The sequence below is a fragment of the Athene cunicularia genome (genome assembly GCF_003259725.1).
Source record: "Athene cunicularia isolate RWA chromosome 1 unlocalized genomic scaffold, athCun1 chr1_part1, whole genome shotgun sequence".
NCBI lineage: Eukaryota > Metazoa > Chordata > Aves > Strigiformes > Strigidae > Athene > Athene cunicularia.
In genome coordinates, this window is record NW_020799091.1 from 19,531,899 (window position 1) to 19,557,513 (window position 25,615).

At 37.2% G+C, this 25,615-nt stretch overlaps 1 protein-coding gene across 1 annotated transcript in view; it reads right to left on the reverse strand.

Moving 5' to 3' along the window:
* Positions 1-1,463: 1,463 nt before the first annotated feature.
* Positions 1,464-25,615, reverse strand: part of MIPEP (mitochondrial intermediate peptidase) — a gene marked incomplete at its 5' end in the record, with an annotated part of 79,628 nt that continues 55,476 nt past the window's right edge. Inside the window, 3 exons of the mRNA XM_026858373.1 lie at positions 1,464-2,289; positions 11,554-11,627; positions 12,401-12,522. Of these exons, the coding sequence (XP_026714174.1) occupies positions 2,195-2,289; positions 11,554-11,627; positions 12,401-12,522 (291 nt within the window). The remainder of the gene's footprint in view (positions 2,290-11,553; positions 11,628-12,400; positions 12,523-25,615) is intronic.

Below are 25,615 nucleotides of genomic sequence, written 5' to 3' on the forward strand. Positions count from 1 at the left end.
TATTTCATAAAACAAAAATTAGTGGAGTCAACAGAGTTTCTTCACAAAAAACCTGAAGCTGTCGTTCTGAGTTACATTTATTTTAATACCAGCTCCCATCTTTGTCAAATGTCCCAAGAGCTATGAATCTGCGACAAGCTACAGTCCACTGCCACAGTGCTCTGGCAAAAGACAAGATTTTCTTCCTTTCTTTGTCTATATCTGATTTCAGTATTAGGAAGATGTTGTCTGACACTGCTGATAAGAACTTGAAAAGACTGTTGTTTACAGAAGGATCAAATGAGACAGTGAATTAAGGAAGTAATAGCAGCCATGGGCATAAAACAGTGTGACTACTACATATATTTTTGTAAAGTATCTATGCTCTAGAACTAACATCATTTTAATTTCTTTCAAATTAAAATCTAGGGGCAATCTCTTAATTTTAAATGCTCTGCTTATTCTGCCAATTATTATGCTTTATTTTCTTTACCATAGTGCTCCCAGGGCTGTCTCAGCACTAGGATTTCCTTTTGCTAAGTTCTTTTTGTCGCAATGGATCTTTCAACATGTGCCAACTCCAGATAAACATTATTAGTAGTTTGCTCCAGTACAAAAACCAGGCAACAACACAAGGCTCCCTTAGCAACACTCTTAAACTCCCTTTTAAAAACACACTTCCATTAAATACTTTACGAGGGATTGATAAATTTACATTCATGAGCTACTGTATCCTCTTGAGAACTTCCTATCTTCACAGTGTGCTTTTACTCACACCTAAATTTACATTTGTTTATTTTTTGTGGGTTTTTTAATCATTTAACTTACAGCAGAATACCCACCTAATTTGTTAAGTGAAACCATTCATTCTTTCCTCATAGGGATCAACTGCAGATACAGAATACAGTCAGTCAGATGTACAACACAGAAGCCTTGTTGTGGTGCGTGTCTGAAAATATGCCTGCTATTCTTTAATCAAAATATTTCATATCTAAAAACGTCAAAACCCAGTTCTAACAGAATGGCAGTGCTATTAGTACAAGACACAATCCCACCATGTAAAACCAGTCAAACTGAAAAAACAGGGTAAAATAGAAAATGATACCAAATAGCACCAATTCTGCTAAAAAACAGGGACAAATAATTCATTCATCTCTCTTATTTATGCCTTCCCAAATATCCACTTTTTTCTGGTTGAGCTTTTTTATCTTTATTCTTCACTTGCTTCTCTCTCACCTATTTTCCCTCATCTCTCAGCCTTGTTTCTCTTCCTCTCATGCTTCTTTCGCTGCCTTTCTGCTGTAACAACCTACAGAGGACCCCTAAAAGACAAGGCCATTTCTAGAGAAAAAATTAATAACTTTTTTTTTTTTAATAGGCACTCAAATACCATTTCATAATTTACCTCAAGAGAAAAATAAAACCCTACTGATAGTATTTCTGTTGTTCATCACCCACTATATAGTGTGCAACCTTAAACTGCTTCAGCCTATCCTGGAAAAACATCTTTGTTTTGAATGAACTTCTCTCCCCCAACACCTGTCCTTCTATACTTTAAACAGTTCCCTAGCACTCATCCATTATTAAAAGGAAACTCCATGTGAACAAACATGCAGGGACCAGATTCAGGCCATACCTATGCAGCAACATTGCCAACACATTTCCATAGTAATTGTTCTCTGCAATGGAATCACCAAAACGCCTGCAAATCCATATTCACTGAAACACGATAGACTTCATCCAGTAAAGCCCTTAAGGTAAAGTGGGCAAAACTGAACAACCCCTACACAATAAAACAAACACACCCAAATAACAGATAAAAGGACAGAAGGACCCAGTTGATGGGTAATGACACTCAACACGTATGTCCTAATACTGAATGCAATGTGCGTACCAAAAGACCATTCATACCACTCCACTCACCCTGAGGATGAGTTCAATTCCCATTTAATCAGCTCTTTCAACAAGACCAAATTTTTTAACAGTACATGTTAGAGGACTTGTTCTCTCAAATTCCTATGCAACAGAAAGCCATCATCTTCATAAATGAAACCAGGTGATTAAAAGAAATTATTTATTATTGTTCCACCAACACGAATATTCAAACTTTTACAAGTGTTCACCAGGAAGCAGAACAAGTCACAACGGCATTTTATCCATAATTACAAAGACATATGCAATCTTCCATAAAAGAATTCAGTTCTGTTGAACATTTTTATGAGTCTGTGATAAATGTTTCGAAGTCCTGGTCTAAGTCTGAAACAAGAGCATCCACAAAATCTTCAACTGAAGGCAATTTCTGAAGCATACCTACAAAACCAAGACAACACTCTTAGCAAGAATACTGTGACCTTGAAAGCTTTGACAATAACAACAACACTTACCACTAGCTAACTTTTAATGCCACAGAAGACAGAAACTGATATCATATTTCTTTGTCAAGAAATAAATGTAATTATAATGTATAGGGATTATTTAATTTCCTCCAGCTACCTGTTACATATTATCACAGAATTGACAGGTTTCAAGGCTGTTAACTGATTTTTGTCATTACAATTTTGCTTAAGCAGGGAAATATACCCATTTTAAAGCAATGTAACCATAGACTCAGTCATTTCCAAATGACTGGAATAAATCAGTGATTGAGCAGGTACCTAAATCCTTATCTGCTGAGACTCAGGTCTGGCAGAGACAGAAAAAACAATGTATTTTCTCAAGGTGTTACATATCTTAAAAGCATTTAATTTAGTAATTAAAGTACAAATATCTGAAGTTATTCACAAGGCATGAAACATACCCAAACAAAAGCATTTTCAGTTGCACTGCAGTTTTAGTTTTGTTTTTTTACAGTACCAGGACTTACCTTTTATTAAGAACTTTAATTAGTTCATCTGTTAGCTGTAGCATATGGCTACAGAATAGCAGACAGGGAAATTAGCATAATGAAGAATCATGCTCAAGTACTTTGTCAGGTAATTCCATAAACAGAGAAGCTAAATATCTCACACCTTCCTCCCCAGAATCCCAGTTTTTAGAAAGCATGAGAATATATCCTGTAAATTATTTTCAGGTGTTTCTTTGTACTTAACATTATATTAATGTTGATCTTTTTGCTGTTATTAACATTTTCAAGATTATATATGGAAATTTACTGGATTACTTGTACCAGAAAAAAAAAACAAAACAGTACAGCTGCCAAATAATGTAAAATTTCATCTTCATACTTCTTTGAAGTGATCTGTTCTTTCTGACAACTGCCAATGTAAATATAACCTTGTTCTACCCTTTCTGATCGGCATACCTACTGAACAGAATTTTATATTCTTTCACATCCTCAGCAGTATTTGCTTTCAGTGGAAATTATAATCGCATGCAGCTAAAAGACCGGAATCTTTTACTATAACACAATGATTCAAAACCCACCAGGAAACAGACCAGCTTGAGGTAATTCCATGTGAGCAACCAAAAAGAATTTTCTTGCTAAAACCTCACAGAATCCCATTTCAATCTGATTTAAACATGTTGCAAGTATCAACATAAATTTCTATGACCCAGTAGATTAATACTGAGCACTAAACACAACACAAATCTCGTACTATGTATAGGCTGACTGAAATGCTATTAAATTAAGTTTGCATCATTTTCAAAATGAAAGAGAACAGAATTAATATTTCCAAATACTTGGTAAACTTGTCATCTACTCTAATGTTAGCAAAATTGCTGTGGAATTACTTTTAATTCACAATGAAAAATGGCTTGATATATGCTGGGCTGAGAAACAGATGTGTCTAGATACCAGCTACTAATCTAACCTCCCCAGAGAGCCATGGCCTCTTGCAGACTCCCTCTCTCAAGTTCCTGAGTGGGCTGGCTGGAGGACATGCATATTTGCTCCCTAACAGCCTTGGAAAATCTCCAGTTTAAACTTGTATTATTTTCCTGCAGTTTTCTCAGAAGTGGAGAAAATGCCTTAAGAAGGTGACATGGCTGGCAGCCCACTAGAACATGTACTGTCATGCATGACTATTGGAGATCAGTCTTAAACTCAGTTGGAGCAGTCCAGCCCCAACAGTACAACTCATTTTGCCTTTTTTGGCCTCATTTTGCCTCAGATATTGACATCTGAACTAACCGGCCCTATTTCTAGAGACTGAACAGTCAGAAGACCTTCATGGGTGCCACTCACCTGACCCTTTTCAGAGGTCTATTTTATGTTGAGTTGTGCCTATGAAGAACCTAGTTTTCCCTGTATCCCAGAAAGGAAACCTGGATGACCAGCTCAGGTATAAAAATCTCAAATTGGTGAAATTATTCCTTCCTTTCAATTTTTAAGATGAAAGAACCATTTTTCTGTAGCCAATATGCCCTTTTCTATCAGATATCAATATGGAGAGATAACTGTAATGCTGCATAGACAATATATAAAGATGGCCATAACAGACATAACCACCACTCCCCAAAATACAAAAAAGCCCTTCCAAAAATGACTTATAAAAAAACAGCCAGCCTGGATGATGTTTAGCCAATTCTTTTGACACACTAAAACTTATTCTCCTGCAAACAATTCTTAAAACTATTATTATCAATATGTTGCAGAAGAAAAGCTAAGAGTATAATGATTAGGAGGAAGAGAAGGGACTGATGCTGGGATTATCTTCAAGTAGATGTGATTTTCCTCTTACATAAAAATGGCAAATCGCAAAAAAAACATTCAAATCACAACCCTGAATATTACAAAATAAATAAAAGAAATATTATTAACTATAGTACACTTGGATGTATTCTACTGTAGCTGAATAGAGTCTTACCAAATCTCACTCAAAACTTGTTAGAAATTGCATTCATTTAGACTCCATATGGTTTGTTTTTAAATACATAGGAGAATTCAAAATCATTCTGGCAATAGTGATGTCAAATGACCTCCTATCTAGTAGTTCCAACTTTTGATAATACAAACCAATTTCATATTTCTTGCATTAGTGGTCTACTGCATTACAATTTTCCTATCACTGACATCAAAAGCAGACACTAGGAGAATTTGCTTTTGCAAGGGAAGGATGAAGAGTAACTGAAGTCATTGCTGAAGAACTCCTACAGTAGTAAAATGATCATGCCCTTATGAAATAAATAGCTACAGATTTTAGGGTAGACAACTCCAAAAGAAACAGACACTGATGGTATTTCCATGTTTTAACCTCTTACTCTATACAGATGTGTTAAGAATGGTCATGTCTCCCTTTAAACTCCATTAAAATATATCAAAGCAAGATCAGCTTTGATATATTGTTAAGTACTCAGCACTTTAGTCTAAATGATTTAGTAAGATGTCCACAAGGTCTGATGGTTGCAGTTTTAAAATCTAGGAGTGTATTTTATACATTGAGCCCAAATCCTATTTCAGCTCAGTCTCTCCCAAGCCTAAGGCAACTGCATAGCTTATCTTCTCTGCTTTGAAGTTTTCTTTCACATTACAGCACTGTGGTTAACCACACCCTTTTGAGAGATGGTTAGCTATAACCTACAATCACTGAAAACTGGGAGAAGAATAAAGCCTGCGGCAAAATTTGGCCTCTGCCCCTTTGGAACACTAATTATTTTGGGTCTGTGTAGTTTGGGTTAACATATGTTGCCGTTCACATCACCTTTTAGGATTTATGCATATTTCTTATACTTTCAAAGAGACATAAAATTATCTGAAGACTTTTACAGCCTCTTCAAATCATAATTATTATTCAAAATACAATTTGAGGCATGGAAAAACAAATTTTCAAACTGCATTGGAGCAAATGCATGTTTATTTACACATTCAGTTGGTTTGATTACCATGTATGTACACAGCTGAGTATGACTCTCTGCAATATAACCAGCATTACAAATCAAGAACACAACTTCATATGTACTTTGCATGAGGACTTTTTTAGAGACCCAAAGGGCAATGTGACTACATCAAAACTGCAGGAGGAGCTCACTCCAGGATGTGTTCCATGCTCCCAGTTCCCAGATCATCACTTTTTACACTGCAATTCACTTTCTGCCTATGTACCTGCATTTCCTTCCAGGCAGGGAGTGCCAAAGGAGAGGGGGAGGGATGGTGCACACCTGAATCTTGTTCAGACCTGCAACCAGCACACAACTGGACCTGGAAGGGACACCAGGATTACGTACCTTTAAAGGAATTTGAAATCCCTAATGCCATGTAGTCCTGGAAAGGAGAGAGTCTACCAGAGCCATGTATGTGGTCAACCCAAAAATGACAGAGGAATCAAACAAAAAAAACCAACAAAAAAAGCACAAGCCTCTTGGACAAAGCATTGTTCACTCATTTTTAATTGCTCCTGCTATCCATATTTGTGACTATTTCTGCATTTTGCAGAGTATCAAAGGGGTAAGATAAAAGTGGTCACTTCAGAAAAACGTTAGAAAAGGTTTCATAAAGCATTTGTGTTGTTTTTTCGTTGGGTGGGTTGGGGTTTTTTTTTAATGTAAACAAATGCCAAGAGAATCAAATCCAAACAATAAAAAAGTATATTGTGTTTTCTAATTAAAGACTAGTCCAAACAGGAATCTTGTCAGTAACACCACTGGATGGCAGGTCAGATCCTTTATCCTCCCTCATCAGTACATCTACAGAATCATGTGGGAGAAAGATTAAAAGCTAGGGTCATATCCAAATACAAAAGAAAGACAATAGATAACTTCTGAGAAGAAAATCATAACAAAAAACCTGTATAAATGAAACGCACTTGTCAAGTTATCTGTTATCAGTCAATGAATACGGCTAACTTCACAATGAGATACGGAAGCACTTCAAGGGTGAGGCTACATACATGCATCCAAAAGTCAGACTTGTACAAGCGCATTTCTTTATATAAAAGAAAATGCCTGAAATAACAGCCTACGGAACTTAAGGTTTTTGAAATATGGCACTAGTGAGCACAGAATCTGGACTGTTTCCCTGAAGAAGAGTAAAATCAACAAGCTTTTAAGTTTGGTGAAATCTGTCTTAATCAGGAATCTGTTTGGTCATCTGCTATGGGAGTGCAGTTCTGCAACTGATGAAAACAAAAAAAAAGATGGAAATCAAGTATTCTGGAACATCCATAATGAAAAGGAAAAAAAATGCAACAAAAGGACTCAGAAGCTGATTGAACCTAAGCAAATTAAAGAACTGTTCTTTTCTTCTTAAATTCTCAATTTTTATAATAAATACAGAGCAATTAAGTATAAATATATATTAAGCTTTTCCATCATGCATGTTCTACAATTTAACATCAAATAATCCCAAACAATCAAATTATTAACTTGTCAGAAGAACTGAGTCACCTCAATTTCATTTGTCAGGGATTCATTCAAGCATGCTTGCTTAAGTTTTGCACTGTCTACAAATGAACATCACCATATGCCCAGGCAAAGAATCTGCTGATGAATTCTGGTTATTTTTATGATCTTGAATATCTTTTAAAATTTCTGTTTAAAGCAGCATTAAAGAAACATAGAGTATAAAAGTGAAATTCAGAATACAAAAGTGGCCAAGGAGATAATCTGAAACAAGAAAGATGTACCCTCAATGGAAGAGGATCCACTCAGAGAATACTTAAGCAAACTGGATGCACATAAGCTGACAGACCCTGATGCAATGCACCCATGAGTGCTGAAGGAGCTAGCAGAAGGCACTGCGAGGCAAGTCTCAGTAAACTTTCATCAATCACAGCCAGTGGGAGAAGTGACAAAAGACTGGAGGAAAAGCAAATGTCACTTCTATCTTCAAGAAGGGCAAGAAGGAGAATCCAGGGAACTACAGGCTAGTCAGTCTCACCTCAATCCCTACAAAAGTGGTGGAGCAGCTAATCCTGGAAACCATTTCCAGGCTCATCAACAATAACAACAACAACAAAAACAGTCATCGGGAATAATCACCAAGGATTCATCAAGGGCAAGTCATACATAACCAACTTGATATTCTTATGTGATGGAACAAATGACCTAGTAGATGAGGGGAGAGTCATAGGTATTGTCTACCCAGACTTCAGCAAGGTTTCTGACAGTGTCTCCTGTAAGGATCCTCACAGAGAAGCTGTGAGGTATGAGCTGGATGGTCAGAGAGTGAGGTGGTTTAAAATCTGTTTGAATGGCCAAGCTCAGAGGGAGCTGGAGTCCAGTAACTAGCGGTATACCCCAGGGATCAATACGGGGTCCAGTCCTGTTTGACACAGAATCATAGACTGGTTTGGGTTCAAAGGAACCTCAAAGATCATCTAGTTCCAACCCCCCTGCCATGGGCAGGGACACCTTCCACTAGACCAGGTTGCTCAAAGCCCCGTCCAGCCTGGCCTTGAGCACTGCCAGGGAAGGGGCAGCCACAGCTTCTCTGGGCAACCTCTGCCAGTGTCTCATCACCCTCACAGGAAAGAATTTCTTCCTAATATCTAGTCTAAATCTACCCTCTTTCAGTTTGAAACCATTAGCCCTCATCCTATCACTACACTCCCTGATAAAAAGTCACTCCCCATCTCTCCTGTAGGCCCCCTTTAAGTAATAGAAGGCCACTATAAGGTCTTCCTAAAGCCTTCTCTTCTCTAGGCTAAACAACCCCAACTCTCTCAGCCTTTCTTCAATGATTTGGATGATGGGACAGAGTTCACAAAGAGAAGTATTAAGTCCTGCATCTGAAGAGGAACAACTCCAGGCACCAACATATGCTGGGGGCTACCCAGCAAGAAAGCAGCTTTGCAGAAAACGACCTGGGGGTCTTGGTGGACACCAAGTTGAACATCAGTCAGCAGTGGGCCCTTGCTGCAAAGAAGGGGAATGGCATCCTGGGGCGCATTAGGCACAGTATTGCCAGCAGGTCAAGGGAGGTGATCCTTCCCCTCGTCTTTGCACTGGTGAGGCCACACCTGGAATGCTGTGCTCAAGTGCTGGCCTCCTCAGTACAAGAGGGACATGGAGTTACTGGAGAGAGTCCAACAAAGGGCCATGAAGATGATGAAGGGACTGGAGCACCTCTTCCACCAGAAAGGGCTGAAAGAGCTGGGACTGTTCAGCCTAGAGAAGAGGCAACTGTACTAATGAATATAAATACCTGGAAGGAGGGTTCAAATAGGATAGAACCAGGCTTTTTTCAGTGGTGCCCAGTGACAGGATCAGAGGCAATGGGTACAAACTGACACACAGGAGGTTCCCTCTGAATATCAGCACTTTTTCCCTGTGATGGTGACCAAGGACTGGCACAGGTTGCACCTTGAGGCTGCACAGTCTCCCTCCTTGAAGATATTTAAAAGCCATCTGGATACGGTCCTGGGCAACCAGCTCTAGGAAGCCCTTCTTGAGCAGAGGAGTTGGACTACATGACCTCCAGAGGTCACTTCCAACCTCAACTATTCTATGATTCTGTAATTTTGTGAAAACATCTTTAAAACTTCTTCCATTTTTTGTAAATCCCAGCCTGTTCCCTTATCACTAGTATCACTCATGCTGACACAGATGAGTTACTGCTATCTGGTTCTCCAACTACATGTGAACAAGCACACCAAGCAGGTACACTCCAGTTACTAACCTTAAAGTGACACACAGTTCCATTTAGTGGTTTATGGATTTACTGATTTAAATTAAGTATCTTTAAAACTACATATCTTTGTACATAGATTTTTTTTGGTCATATCATCAAATCCCATTATTCTACCACTAATGTCAAGTTCACTGCCCTGCAGTATGCACAACTATTCCTTAGACATAGATTAGCTTGCTATCTTCTTCAAAGCCCAAGCTGCACTGCTATCACCTCTTCATCATTCACCATTGGTCCTGACAACTCACCAATGTACCATCTGCACTAAATGAATTAAGGACTATAAACATGAGGACTATGAATACTGAAATGCTTAAAACATCTAATTACTGCATTACAAAAGTTAAAATTGTTGGTGTGCTTACACTGTACCTTGCCAGACTTCATCATCTTTGGATTTCCTTTAAACTTAAAATAAACTTGGAATTTCCTGGACTAAGATGCCACTTTTTCAGAAGCAACATTTATCTAAAATACCTGATGCATACTCTCAGCCCCAGTTGTACCATGTTCCAGTGTTCACTCACATGCAAGGGGGAAAGCCAGCCATACTTCCACAGATTTTATATAAGCCCATCCACAGATGAATTTAGCACAATTCATTCAAATAATACTTCATTCAAGGAAGCACACTGCCAGCAACTTCAACATAGCCTCTAGGACATTCCAGGAAGATTCCATGCTCAGTAAAATTAAAAATACATCCCAGAAATAGAAGAGATAAGCATAACTAGCATTTAAAAACATTCTTCCTTTCTCTACCATATGACTGAGAATATAATAATTGGATTTACTTGTAAAGATACATATTCATGTCTTGCAACTACTTAATCCACAAATATGGGCTACAGTTTTTTGAAATTACAAACACAGATTCTTCAAGAACAGTAAAGAAAGGCAAGTTTGCAAAGTCATGCTGAATGAAAAGCAACCCTGTAGATCAGAAATATAAATAGACTATTCTAGAAATCTAGAGAATAATATGTCTAAGGAGACCAGAGGTCATGGCCTCAAATTGAAACAGATAGGTCAAAGAACTGAAGTGTTCCAGTTATGAAACTGTGCCAATTTCATGGTGAAATACAGATCCATTGCCACTGTCTTCCTTATCTGTAGAAAAAAAACCCCTCAAAATTTCCAGTCTACCAAACCAGAGTGAACAGAGGCCAATTAATTAATATTCATCTTAATATTAAGAATTTCAGAGCGACTTGAAAGATGTCCCATTAGATGAAGTACTTACCAAGTGCTCATATCAGGAACAGCTACACTAATGCAAAAATGTTTGGTTTGAATACTGCAACATTACAGAGGAAAGTCTTTATCCTGATTTGAGATAATGTCAGCAGTTTCTCAAACTTGTTTAATTCTCCTGAGTAATAAAACTTTATTTTTTTAATATATGAAGTATGGTATTTTTGCTATCACTATGAATTATTTTTAGAAGTTGTTTTCCAAATTCAAAAGGCAAATATGGTATTGTGAGGAATAATGAACTTTATTACAGTCTTTGGACTTCCAGTCTTCTTTATTAGAGTCTTCGGACTTCTATTGCATGAGAATGGATACTCAAAGTACTGATATAACCAAAGCTATTTTGATGATGCTAAAATTACAAGGCCAAACAAGTTCAAATTCTTCTATACAGAATAACCTGATTTACATACATGGAATTAATAATAAAAGTTACTCATTTTTTGTATCCAAAAATGGTGTCATCTGTCTTCCTTCAAGAAAGAGATACTCTTGTTCTGAATTCTTTAGACAGCCTTGTAATACAACCCTTTCAAACACTTCACCCCAACTGTGTGTGTTTTTATTCTGTATATCACAAGGAGTTCTACTGACCATGACAAAGTTGATAACCAGTCCACTTAACTAAATAAATTAACAAGTTTCTTTCATAAATCCAATTAAAATCATAACTAAAAAGACCAAATTGTAAAATGCAGTTAAATAATTTCCTCCCTAAGCAAGGAAATAAAAGAGTTCTAATTTTCTTCTACCTTGAACCATAAGTATGGGCTCTTTTCCACCGCCGTGTGCCAGCATCTCTCTACGATAACGCTCACCCATTGCCCTGGAGAAACACAGATGTTAGAGCCATCTGCAAATGCAACCTGTTCAGCTTTCAGTCAGATTTGCTTCTAGGATCTTGACATAACTCAGAGAAAGAGATCAAATGAAATTTTCCACCCTGAAACAACGACTGCCTTGATTCCACACTGACTCCTCAAATTCAAATTATATTTAAAATTGTACTATGAGTAACTGAACTAGACATATTTTATATATATGAATATGTGTGGGTGTTTATAAAAGTTAATTTGTGTACAACATTTCAGCTTTCATTGCTCCAAGTGGAACTGCTGTTACAATGCTCTGAACATTCAGCTAAGGTATAAGAATACTTACAATTTGTGATCTCACAATTTACTTTTAATTTCACAAAGCAAAGTAAGTAGGATAGCTATACTTAGCTTTGAAGTTGGTGACATGAAGCCTAAATACCCACAGTTGCTTTGATTTCAATAGAAAATTACAATTAATTAGCTATCTATGAAAATCAAGCTCTCTAATTACATCTAAATATGGATTCAGTGCCTCCCAACTGGCACACCTGTATTTTAAAACACCAACATGAATTTTTTTGCACCAATGAACATGTCCCAAAGCACACTTCATACTTTGGTTATTTCCTGTTTTGTAATCCTCTTAAAAACTGAAAAAAAAGGCTTAAAAACTAACTGTCACTAAAAAAGGCCATTAACCTATATGGCCTCATTTGTTTCATGTTTTCCAGAAGCAAGTAGCATGACACTTCTTTCTACTTAATATTTTCTCTGGTCTTACCTATCAAACGGGTCCTGAGCAAAACACTGTTTCCACACCATGGAGGCAACAGCCCTAGACATGAGGTAGGAGTAATATTTGGCACCATACCCCACAAGATGACTGAATCGCAGCTGCCAGGCCTGTAAGGAGAAAGCAAACAAAAAACAGAAGTGATCTTTTAAATCCTTTAAATTGTTTGGCATTTTTTGAAGTATGATGGAAGAAATCTGATATTATTAATAACAAACAGCTTAAAAAAAATAGAAAAAATAAAAATCCAATCACCACCAAAAATTGAAGAATGAACACATCCTTTATTATATGAAGCATTTTTTCAAACTAAATACTGTATATCCAATATACTGATCATCAGAATTGAAATTATACATTAAATAGGGTCAGAAGGAGAGAAAACCAAGCAGAAAAAAAAAAAAATTCATATTTGATAATAGCCATGTTGTTCTGCAGGTCCTGAAAAAAAAACCACAATTACCTTATTAAAAGTAACACACCATTTTATCATTTTCCATGTGGTTAAGTGCAGTGTCACACCTGGAAAAGTTCAGTTTATAAACTCCTGCTGAAAACAAATTGATAATAGGGACTTGCATTTAATACTATAAAAAATATAGCTTACCATACGCCAAAAAACTCAAGAGGTAGACAAATTACATCCACATGCAATGTCATTGTTCATAGATTTGTTTGCACATTTTTAAATGCATATATATAGCACACTATCATCCATAATTACATTGTTATTCATTTATGTATTGTTACTTGGCTTATGACTCATTCCAGTGATGACAGGCTCCTTTTTTAATGCTGTTTGATGTTGACTGTTTACTTATGTTTTCTTTCCAGAGAAAATCGGAAGTATCAGCCATACTTTCACAGAATTTATTGTTTTCCCTGACTGTAAGAGAGTCATTTCAATTGGGAGAGACCTCCAGAGGTCATCTGGTCCAACCTGTGCTCAAAGCAAAGCCAACTCTGATGAGGCTTCTCAAGGCTCTGTCTAAAGTCTCAGCATCTCCAAGGATGAAGATTTCATCACCTCTCTGGTACAATGTGTAAAGGCAAGCAGATCCAAGCTGAAAAGACATTGTTTCTCAACATATTTTTGACTTGAAGATGGATAAATGTATATAAGAAGGTGTGAGAAACTTAGTCTGCCCTTTTGGCTCTCTGAGGAAACCAAAGAAGAGACAAGTCCCGTATCTTATTTGTCCTCCTATCCAAAGTTGAAGCTCTTAACATTCTTTTAATATGACTATTGTCAAGATTTTTGTAGGTACTATAGAAAACAGAGTTTTAAAGAGGAACTAGAAGATAAACAATAAAGTAGCATAACAGATGTTTTAAATTTAAATCAGTGGGATGTCAGATGCTTGTTGTTATCCTAGAATCTATGGCTGAAATTCTGAGGCAGCCAAACAGAAAAGCGGCATTAGCAATTTTCCAGAACTATTTGACTGCGATTCTTTATCACACTAAGTAACAATATCCTGATTTTTAACAGCTGAAAGAAACTGTTTCTTCATTCAAGAAAGTGCTGATCATCATCTTATTCTCCATTAGCCAAGTCAAAGATGTACGTGTATGTTAAAAAAAAATTACCAACTGAGAGGGTCAAAAAAGCAAGTATTGGTTTTTAATCTGTCTTTTTACCTTAAAAGAGGTAGAAAACAGTGGCCTATAATCTAAATCATTGTAAACAGCTGATGAAAAACAAAGTTGTTAGCTCCCTTTTCTGAGCAACACCTACAAATAAAGTTCTCAAAGTTAGCCACAATTCAGACATTCAAAATATATTTTTAACAAGATAGTCATCTTCACCCTAAGACAGGTCTCACAGGGAGATGGAATTTGCCATGGGTGAGCAATCTAGCCTCTACTGGTAGCCTACACAACTAGTCTGAAGTAGGAGAAGCAAAGTTAGAAGAGATAAAAAATTTCTCCAGTCCTCAATTTTCCTGTGGGTCTTGATCAATTATGCAAATTCTTAAGAACTATTAACTTTTTTTTTTTCCTTTTGTTTAGAATAAACACCAACTGTACTGTATCTCATTGTAGTGCAAGTTCATAAAAACATTAAACTTGGATACAGACTCTCCAGTTTGCTCTAAGAAGTATTGTGGTTGCCATGTTTATACTTTATAGCTACAGTTTTTCTAACTAGTCCCTTAATTATAACCATAATCACTAAACTAAAAGCACATTTTGAAACAGATTAGAGAGCCTACATTTTTAGAAGACTGAGCATGAAAACATGTTACTTTTTATTTTATTGTATAGTAAATTTTCAAAGTTAGGATTAAAAGTTTCAACTTTAAAGAACTCTCTCAAGAATGTGGAAAGTTTTACTGATTTATTGGTTTCACATACTCGGAAATTTAAACAAATTTCCAAATAGATAATTTCAGTGAAAAACCCAAGTTTCTTTTTCTGCTACAAAAAAAAAAATTCTCTGAGCTTGACAAAGGGAAGAATGTTTCTACCTCTCCCATCAGAAAGGAATTATTTTAATGCATCATATAAACTGTAACTAAAACAGTATGTCTTCCTCAAGAGCTCAGATTACATTGTTCACATCAAATGGTCTTGCATTTAATGGTCTGCACCTAAAACAGCTCATCTGCACATCCAGGATGATCAACTATTCCATTCATCAGGTTTGTTGAAACTATCACAAGTAAGCAAGGAGAAAAGAACATCTCAGCAACCTGTCGAAAGCCAAAAGCTTGTTTGAGAGTCTAAACCTAAAACAGGCCTCAGTACCCTCTGTTCAAATACAAGACATTTTGTTTGACCTTGTTTTTGCTAATATACTTAAGTAAGAAATGTCACATCACTTCCTTTCAAAAGGGAGAAGGAAAGGATATAGAAGGACCAAGGAAAGACACAGCTCATCTCTCTCCCTGCATTTGAGGAGGCTTTTAAAAAAGATAGCTCAAGTTACATAAGATGACTACCATCCTCAAAGGCATACTGCAACTAAGATTGTTTTCCTATTGAAAACAGGAATCAAGGAAATCTGATTATCAAGGAAATCTGATTATAAACACTGCTATTCCCTAGTGAAGTCTGAAGCCTATATTCTTTTTATTTTTTTTCAACCAGTACAGATTTTCCTCACTCTAGAGTACAAATAACTCTAGCATGTCACCATTGCCTGTCACTACTTTTTTTCTCAGCCCTCACACAAAATTTCTGATCAAGAACTCCCAATCTTCGATTATTTCACCACTGCCCAGTACCTATTACATTGCTCAAGTACATTTTCTGACTCTATGCTGTTGCAGCAATTAGCTTTCTACAACTGGACTTAGCTACCTGTAAGCAAATATTTAAATATTTAAACACATCCTCTACCACAATTCACAATGAGCTACCTGCCTGCATTAAAACACTCTTCCTAGTTTGTACAGATGAGATTACAATCTAGGCAATAAAATGTTCAAAAAGACCAAGAATATATAGGCTAATACTCCTTTAAAAAATTCTATGATCAGGAAAAATTAACACGCCATTGTAAATGTATTTAAAACTAAATGGTTCACCGTTTAGCATAAAACTCCATTTTAATAGAATTGGCCATAGATGGAAAATTACTTGAAAAAAAAAAAAAAAAAAAAAAAAAAAAAAGACATATCAATTTCCCTTTTGGAAAGGGTAAAGGCTAGACATGTAGAACTAGGGCACTCTCCTTATTAAATGTTGTATTTTTGGTAAGCAGCTGGAAAGTTAATGAAGGCTCTGAGTAATCACCTACTTCAAAAAGTTCCATGAACCCATTCCAGGAGTTTATAAAACAGTGCATTTTACAGCATAGCCCATGGGTTATGATAATATGCCATCCACAGGTCATGTTCATGCCTGCTTTTTATCCAACACAACAAACTGAAATAAAGGTGTGAGACTGATCCGCTGCTGTTAATAAAAGGGCCTTTTTCCCACCAGCATTATCAATCTTCTCTTACAACCATTTCTGAAATATTTCCAAAATTCCACATGCAATGGCTTTCCATCCCATCATGTAACAAAAATATCTCAATGATACTTCTATATTCTTACACCTGATGAGGAATTTTTTACAAAGTCCTTGTAGGCTACATTCTTAGGGTAAGATTCAGTTCATTTAGCTACCTTAACTAGGTTTCTTGCCCAAACTAGTCACATAGGCTTCCTTTGTAGTCAGAGGACAGAAGTATTTATCCTGTTAACTTTGGAGGATAGGACTACTGCTCTAGGAGAAATCTGCATTATTTACTACAACTTCTATCTTCTATTTAAAAGTTAAGCCACTTAATTGATTTTAACAATATGGTAAAACTTAACTAAACTGTTTTGAAGACTACATAAACAAATACAGGATTCAATTATTTAAATTCTAAATTTAGAACTGTTAAGATTATCACAAAAATAATCCAATATAAAAATTTAGATGTGATTCTAAAAAGACAAACCCAAAAGAAATTAAGTACAGTTAGCTTAATGCATGTAACCTAGCTTTTGTTTGAGTGTGGGTAATCGTTCTATGGAGCTCTACTAATTACATGGAATCAGTGCTACAAAATCTACTAGATCTTTTGGAAAGTAAAAAAAAAAAAAAAAACTACAGAAATTCTTGACTATTGCTTGGAATTTTCGAAATGCTCTTTCAACAGTTTCTGCAGTGACTTCAGCTACGCCAAAGTATATTTGAGCCCATTTTGCTTTGCATCTTAAGACAAAAAAAACACAAGTGAGAACCTGAAAAGACCCAGCACTAAATTAAGAAAAGTATTTTCGTCATTTAAAGTCTTCTAATTACAAAATGTGTGCTACAGCAATTACATCAATGAGCAAGTTGTTGAATAGTTTCCACGAGGAACAACATTTGATGCAGATTGTATTTGGTGCCCTCCCCCTTCTTAATTAAATTCTTATTCTGGCAGGAAACCTAATAGAGGAGCAGCCAACTGATCTCCTTCAGGGGCTACTGGGTGGAGAACCCTGGGTCTGGCACTAATTTGATATTATTGCTCCTAATGCCCTTGAATTTAGCTATCAGCATGGGTGGAAAACTCCTGAGTCACGAAGAAGCTCCAGGCTCTGGGAACTTTGGAGCCAGAAAAGAACAGTGATTAGCATGGAAATTGGTACAGGCTATTTCCCTCTGCTGAGACCAGTGTTCATCAGGGCTAGTGGAAATCCAGGACAACACTGCTCTGGCATGCAAACAAACACACTGAAAGTTAGCACAGGCAATGTTTTCTTGGCACTGTGTCAGCCACATACAGCAGGAGCTGGAGGTGGAATGTAAAGAGCTGCAAGTTACAGGTCAAGAACTATAAAGCCACTTTTCAGCACAGAAAAATGGTGAATTTACTGTGGGGTGCAGATGGGAGGGATGTTCCACATTCAGCTTAGCAAGTTTCCCATTCTAGCTGCACAGGCATCATTTTAACATATCAGAGAGAAAAAGTGCTTTTAGCAAAAGAAAAAAAAAACACCCTTACTATCTGATGACCAGGAGATCTGGTCTTACTTTTTCCCTTTGACTCAACTTTGCATTTTCATGCTCCTCACACCCATATTCTGTCCCAGATCACTTTTCTCAAAATTCAGGGAAGATACTCAAAAGATTTCACAGCACATAACTGCAACAACATCCAGTCATCACATAGAGAAAATTTCAGTCTCATTCATTCGTTAGAGTGACTCCCAGAATTAGTGTACTAATCTACCTGCATTAAATGTCCTTCTCTGGACCTCTTCTATGCTCCCTTTCCCAAATTAACTGAGCCTGCAGTCAGACAAGCTGAGAAGCTTCTTGGTAAGGCTTCTCTTCTTTTCTTGCCCCCACACAGTAACGGGAGGGAGCAGCGCAGCACTGCTAGCAGAAGCCTGGATTGTGGCTGCCAGGCTCCAAAGTTTAAGCTCTGCCATCGGGTGTGCTTATTTTGGGGAGGCCAAATTGTCACACAGCAGAATTTATTCTGTTTAAACTGCTCATTCCCATTAGGAAACAAGAAAAGGATTTTCACATATGCTTTGCATCTTAAAGAATTAATTCTTTTGCTCTGAAACACATCACAATTTTCTTCCTTATTGTATTAGTTTGTTACATAAGTTTACAACATGCCTTGCAGATGTCTTCAATTCATTCTCAGTTGAAGAAACAGTTTAAGGAGTTTTGGAGTGCAGAGTTTGCGAAGTGTTTGTGCCAGTAGCTACCTCTGGGGAAAAGCTAGGGCACTCACTGACTGGCAGTAACAGCTCTCTCCATAGGTATGCAGCAGCTTGCTCGGTCAACTTACTTTCTGTATTTTTGGCCTGAGCCCATCTATGTTTTATAGAATTACATCATCATCATCATTCTGGAGTTTCACAAAAATAAAAAAATCCAATAAAGAGCTTTAAAGCCACTTCCTTTGCTGCAGTTTCTAATCTTGTTTAGAATAACAGAAAGCTAATTTCAAGAAACCACATCTTGTGCTGCGCCCCCAACTTGCACTATGTCAATACTCTTCAGTTTTTCAGTGTCATGCATTTCTGTGTTAGGAGTGGGAGAGGGCACAAAGTAAACCAACCCAGAGACATAGCTGACATTTTAGAAAGCAAGTCAAGCAAGAGATTAAGATTTCAATTTATAACACTTCTGTGTTTCTAGTATAAAATGATAAATAAATCTAACAAGGCTGGGAATGTAAATATTTTTGCAGTTGTTTACACTAGGGAAGAGGAAAGGAATTTAACATGCAATTAACCACTTAGGTGATTCTAGATATATACCATATGGTCTTTGAATTACTTAAAGAAAAATATTTCATTTTTATTTATAAACTGTTAATGCATTTGAGCTGCTTACAGCAAAATAATGTAAAATTATTTACTCTTCACACTCTTCTCACCTCCCCACAAAGGGACTGGTGGCAGTGGGACATGGGAGATAACAAAGAATACTGACATCAAAAAGCTGTATGTATAATCTGCGTTGCTCCACAATATTTAAAACTTGCATTAAGAGACATAGAGATACAAAAATTGATTCTATATTGTGTCCTTTGATTGACCTTATTTGGACAAGCTGAGAGACAGTAACTGTTACTTGTAAACATTATAATTAAAAGTATAAGAAATATACAATCAGATAATTTCCAAATAAGTCCTTTATGTGTAACAAGTAACTCTATACACATATACATGCAACACACACCCCCATTCTATCACCAAATTAATGATTTCTACTACTGCCTAAGCTTTATAGATATGCCCAAAATGACTAGAAGCAGATCATCACGGTTTCCTTTGGGTACAGACTCACACTGAAGCCCAAGATTTTTATTCTACTTTACCAATTAAACCAAATTTTAAGTATTGACCTACTATTTTCAAACAAACATGGTTAATGCTGCTTAAGATAGGTCTTACCAAAAAAATAAATATTTTAAGCAATGTTTTCATGGCAAAATATCATTGCCAGTGCAATTTATGTAAATAATCTGTACCTACACTGGAAGATTAAATAACTACTATTTTACAGTAATGCTTATTTGCTATCTTTTGCCAGAGCCATTCCAGACAGGGATTTAGGTGATCTTGACTCTAATGCTGAATCTGCCACAAACTGAATATGAACTTGAAGAAACTAGGATTTCCACACACACACCCCTGTCTAACTACTACCTCCTGTTAAGTGAGGGTGATAATATGTTCTCTCTCCTTCTCTTCTGTTTTGACTGCAAGCTTTTCATATAAAGGACAATCTCCCACTACATTTGAAAATCATTTCATCTCAGGCCCTCTAGCCTGTGTTTATGGCAATGATATATTCAGTTATATCTGTGACTATCAAATATAGCTCTAGTACTGCAATCCTGGGGGGAAGGGGGGAGCATGAGCTGCGAGAACAGAATTATATAAAACTAAACATAGCAATCTGTGTTTTTATATATATATATATATAAAAGATATATCTAAAGCACATACAGCTATTTCAAAATGTTACCAGGAGATATATGCAACTACTTCCTGCACAGTTTCTTAAAATGTTCCACTACATGGTAAATACTATCACTAAAGTATGTTTGTGTTTCATGGATCTAACACTTGCAGAAAGAATTTCCTTAAAAGTGCTTCATATCTTATGATATCTAAACACTGTGCTGCTGTAGATAGTTGCCCAGTGAATAGTGTCCTATTACCACCGGAAAACAAATCTTCACAGTATTTGCTATCATCATTTTCTTTATCATAAAATGAACTTAACTCCAGAAAGACAGAAACCTAAACAAACCCTGAAAGGTGACTTTAAGAGCTTTTGAAAGTCCCAGCATCTACTTTAATACTGACCTCAGCAGGGCACGAATCTTTTTGAAATGGCTTTTAGCTATTAATTATTTATAGAACTATCACTTCCCCAGAGTTCACTATACACTCCTTTATTAATCTTTTCCTCAGATCCAGACTGTTCATTCAACTTCATTTTATGGTATACTTTTAAGAAGGTTCATATGAAAACTAATCCAGGGATTTGCACTTTGTGTAAACAACTTTGGTTTCCAGCATGGCAAGGTAAAAAAATTACTTTGAAGAGGTTACACAAACTTCAAGAGGTTGAGTAATGACATATGACTTCATCCCTCTTCAAAACACTCCAAAAAGTGGAATATGAGCAACATCAGTGCCTCTTCAAGTAACTGAAGAGAGAGAAAAAGTGGAAAAGCCATCTTCTATGAAGGCGCTCTGACTTTACTGTGAAATATATGTCCCTGTGATCTACAACAGTGGTTTCTTTAAGACTCCCTATAAGGGAGATCCTAGACCTACCAGGTATCTGCTTCCCTCTTCAACAACTAAGGGAAAAAGATTGACAAGAGTTTAAAAGATTAGGTACTAACCATAATCACATTGCTGTAAATTAAACCATTTTTTCCCCTCCTACTATCTGCTCACTTGTAAGAAACAAATGACCGCAGTCTCATTTCCAATTTTTTTTCCATAAAGGTTTTCAATACCAGAATGTACTCATGTATGCCCACATAATTTTCTCTCTGCTAGACAAATAAACTCAATTTCCTCAACTTTCCTCACAGGTCATGCTTTCAAACCTATTATCTTGCCAAAACCACTTCCTTGTATTTCTTCCAGTTTTTCTACATCTTTTTAAAAGGTGTACCTACAAGAGGCCACAACAGTACCCACTGCTAAGTCTCCTACACCAAATACTAAAATATGCAAAAGAAATCACATAAGATTTTCTTTAACAGCATCCCATGAATAAAAACACGCTCTATTGGCATTTATTGTTCTTTGAATACTTATTAATTGCTCTCCTAATTTAAACCAGAATAGGATAGACTATTTTAGTTGGAAGGGACCTACAAGGATCATCTAGTCCAACTGCCTGACTACTCCAGGGCTGAACAAAAGTTAAAGCATGTTATTAAGGGCAATGTCCAAATGCCTCAAACACTGACAAGCTTGGGGCATCAACCACCCCTCTAAGAAGCCTGTTCCAGTGTTTGACCACTCTCTTGGTAAAGAAATGCTTCATAATATCCAGTTTAAACATTCCCCAACACAGCTTTGAATCATTCCCATGTGTCCTGCCACCAGATACCAGGGAGAAGAGATCAGCACCTCCCTCTTCCACTCCTCAGGAAGCTGTAGAGAACAGTGAGGTTGCCCCTCGATCTCCTTTTCTCCAAACTAGACAAGCCCAGAGTTCTCAGCCACTCCTCATAGGACATTTCTTCCAGCCCTTCCACCAGCTTTGTTGCCCTCCTCTGGACACGTTTGAGTACCTTCGCATCTTTCTTAAATTGTGGGGCCCAGAACTGCCCAAGGTACTTGAGGTGAGGCTGCACAAAGGCTGAATACAGCAGGATAATCACCCCTTTTGGCTGGCTGGTTATGCTGTGTTTGCTGCACCCCGGGATGTGGTTTGCCCCTCTTGGCTGCCAGGGCACACTGCTGAGTCCTACTGACCCTGCCGTCCACCAGCAGCCCCAGATCCCTTTCTGCAGGGCTGCTCTCCAGCCACTCCTCCCAATTCATACTTGTGCCCAGCTTTAATCCATTGTAGGTGCAGAATCCTGCGTTTGGACTTCCTAAATTTCATTCCATTAATCACAGTCTAATGCTCCAGTCTATCTAGATCCCTCTGCAAGGCCTCCTGTCTCTCAAAGAGAGTCAACAGCACCTCCCAGTTTGGGATCATCAGCAAACTTGCTAATTTGCTAACTTGCATTCATCTCCTGCATCCAGATCATGGATCAATATATTGAACAGGACTGGCCCTAGAATTGAGCCCTGAAGAACACTGCTGATAACCAGTTGCAGCCAGGTGTAGCCCCATTCCGTGCACCCCTTTGAGCTCTGTCCTTCAGCCAGTTCTTCACTCAGTGCATCGTAAACCTGCTCATCCCACAGTTGGGCAACTTGTCCAGAAGGATGCTGTGAGGGACAGTATCAAGAGCCTTACTAAAATCCAGAAAAACTACATCCACCACCTTCCCTTCATCCACTGGGCAGGTGACTTTATCATAGAAGGATATCACATTAGTTTAACAGTTCCCTTTGTGAACTGACAGTGACTGTGCCTGATGATTGCATTATTCTTTAAACACCTTTCAACAGTACCCAGTATAATCTTCTCCATAATTTTCCCAGGAACTAAGGTTAGACTAACAGGTCTGCAGTTTCTCTTCCCTTATGCCCTTTTTGTAATTGGAGTAACACTGGCTAGCTCCCAGTCACCAGAGAGCTCCCCAGAGTCCCAAGACTGGATAGATGATCGAGAGGGGTCCCACCATAACATCCACTATCTCCTTCAGTACTCTGGGATGAATCCCATCAAGCCCCATGGACTTGTGAACATTCAGCTGATACAGCTGGTCCCTTACAATTTCAGTGTCCAAAAATGGAAAGGCGCTGTTCCCACACATGTGGCCCTCCAACTTGGGGGACTGGGCATCCCGAGCTCTATCAGTATTATTGAAGACTGAGACAGAACCAAAAAACTACTGAATGCTTTTGCTTTTTCTTTATCCCTATTAATGAGGTGATCATCTTCACCAAGTATTGGTCCAATGTTTTCTTTAGACTTCCTTTGCTAATAACATACTTTAAAAAGCCCTTCTTGTTAACTGAAACAGTGGCCAGTTTCAACTCTAATTGTGCTTTGGCATTTTGTGTCTTCTCCCTGATTAAACAAACCACAGTTCTGTACTCTTCCTGTGAAGCCTGACCTTGCTTCCAGACATCATACAGTTTCTTTTTCCTCCTGAGCTCCACAAGAGTCTTCTGCCTCACTTGCTTGACTTACAACAGTGATACAACTACTTTGGATCCAAATTCTCTGGATCATCTAAATTCTGTTTTTCATTATTTCTGCAATCTTCGTCAACTGAAGGAGCTTCTATAAATATTATAAATAATTTCTCATCCAAATCATTAACAAAAACACAGAACTGCAGTAATTCCTGGACCAACCTCTGGTGACTTTCACTTATAATGTCCCTGTCTGAAACTAAATTTTCACCTGCTCTTTCAGCATGTTTTCTACATGTTACCTCAGGCATAACTCCACAGTTTGCTTGTAGAATTACCTTTTGCAAGTGCCAGAAAAGTTATGAAGTCTAGAGTTATGCTATCAACTCCTTTCTATTCCCAACAGTTCCCAAGTTCTCCTCCCTTCATAAAAGTAGTTATCATAGTAGCACTACCACATTTTCCTGAGTTTGTGAGTGATAATTCCTACAGGTCAGTGACGGCTTTGACAAACTTAAATATTCCTACAACCTGACTATATCTAATCTAATTATTCTCTCTCTCTCATTCCTTAATCTCAGTTGTGTTTCTATCCATCTCAAAAATTACATGCATTGCTTACCTGATCAAAAATCACTGCTTTTTTAGAAAACACTGAGGCAAAGGCATGGAATATTTCTGCTTTCTCTGACATTTGTTGTTCTCCCCCACTCTCCTCTTACTTCTTCAGTAGTTATGGAACTTTATTACCTTCACTACTTCTGTTTTGCAGCTCAGCATTTTTAGCCTTTTTTCTTTTTCCAAAATTCTTGTATTCTTTCAGTAATTATTTTAGTCATATCATGATTTCTATTTTTTAATGATCTTAATAAGGTCTTTAAAGGGCTTGGTCCCTTATTACCAAATCTTTTTTGCATCAGGATAGTTTGTGTCTTTGGTTCAGTTTCTCTGATAATTACATGGTGTCTTTTGAATCATCATACTTAGCTGTTTTCCAGGTCCAGCAAATATCTAGCAGCCTTCCTCTTTCTGATGCACTGTTTTTAACCAGTATTGATGGTTTTGGGTTTTAAGCTGCTCGAAACTTCCACAATTTTACTTCTGGCTCATTAGAGCTTATTGTGTCTTCTGTTTTCCACACATTTATATGGCTTCTACTTTTCTAATAACCTCCTTTTCTCAGATACTCAAATACACAGTTCTTTTCAGCATATTATTGATTAGCACCATAAATTTTCTTCCCTCACCCACAATTCAGTATTGGTCAATTAAAAGCTCTTTGCTAACAGTAACAGTTCTACCTTTCAGCTGTTCTTTCCCATTTCCTTTAACCTAGCTTTCAGTTTTGCTTATGTTCTAAGGTTACATGAGTTTAACTTAATAAATCTAAGATTTGGAAGCATTTTAGATAAAATAAGTGAAATCAGAGTTTAAAATTTAATAGGCACCCACTACTTAGCCTTCCTTACCAATAATTTCAAGATTAATGGTCACCACTTGAGTAAAGTTTTCAGAATTGAAAACCACTTTTACCTTCAGAGGTTAAGGGTTATCGTTTATTTATTTTAAGACAACTGCCTCATCGCTTGCCCAGTCTGATTATTTATTCTTTTTATATGGTGTTACTGATATTCATGAAAAGTTATACAGGACTAGAGTTAAAACTATATATCAGTAATCACCCCAAAGACCTAACAAGAAATCCTAAAACAACAGATGCCACAGCGACACAGATGGCAGATTCAATAACAAGATACTTCACTCAAACTGCCAGCCAGCCCTCAGTAGGCTGAGGAACAGGTCACCTTCAAACTCCTAGGAAAAGGTCCCTAAGAAGGAAATAGAGGCATACAGTCGCTGTGTTGCACTCAGGTGTTCTTCAACAAAATAAAAAGGGGGCTTGGGCACATGGTAACAATGTGTGATGCAGAAACTATTTTCTCTCTGTGGAGAAGCTAGTTCTGTCTAGTG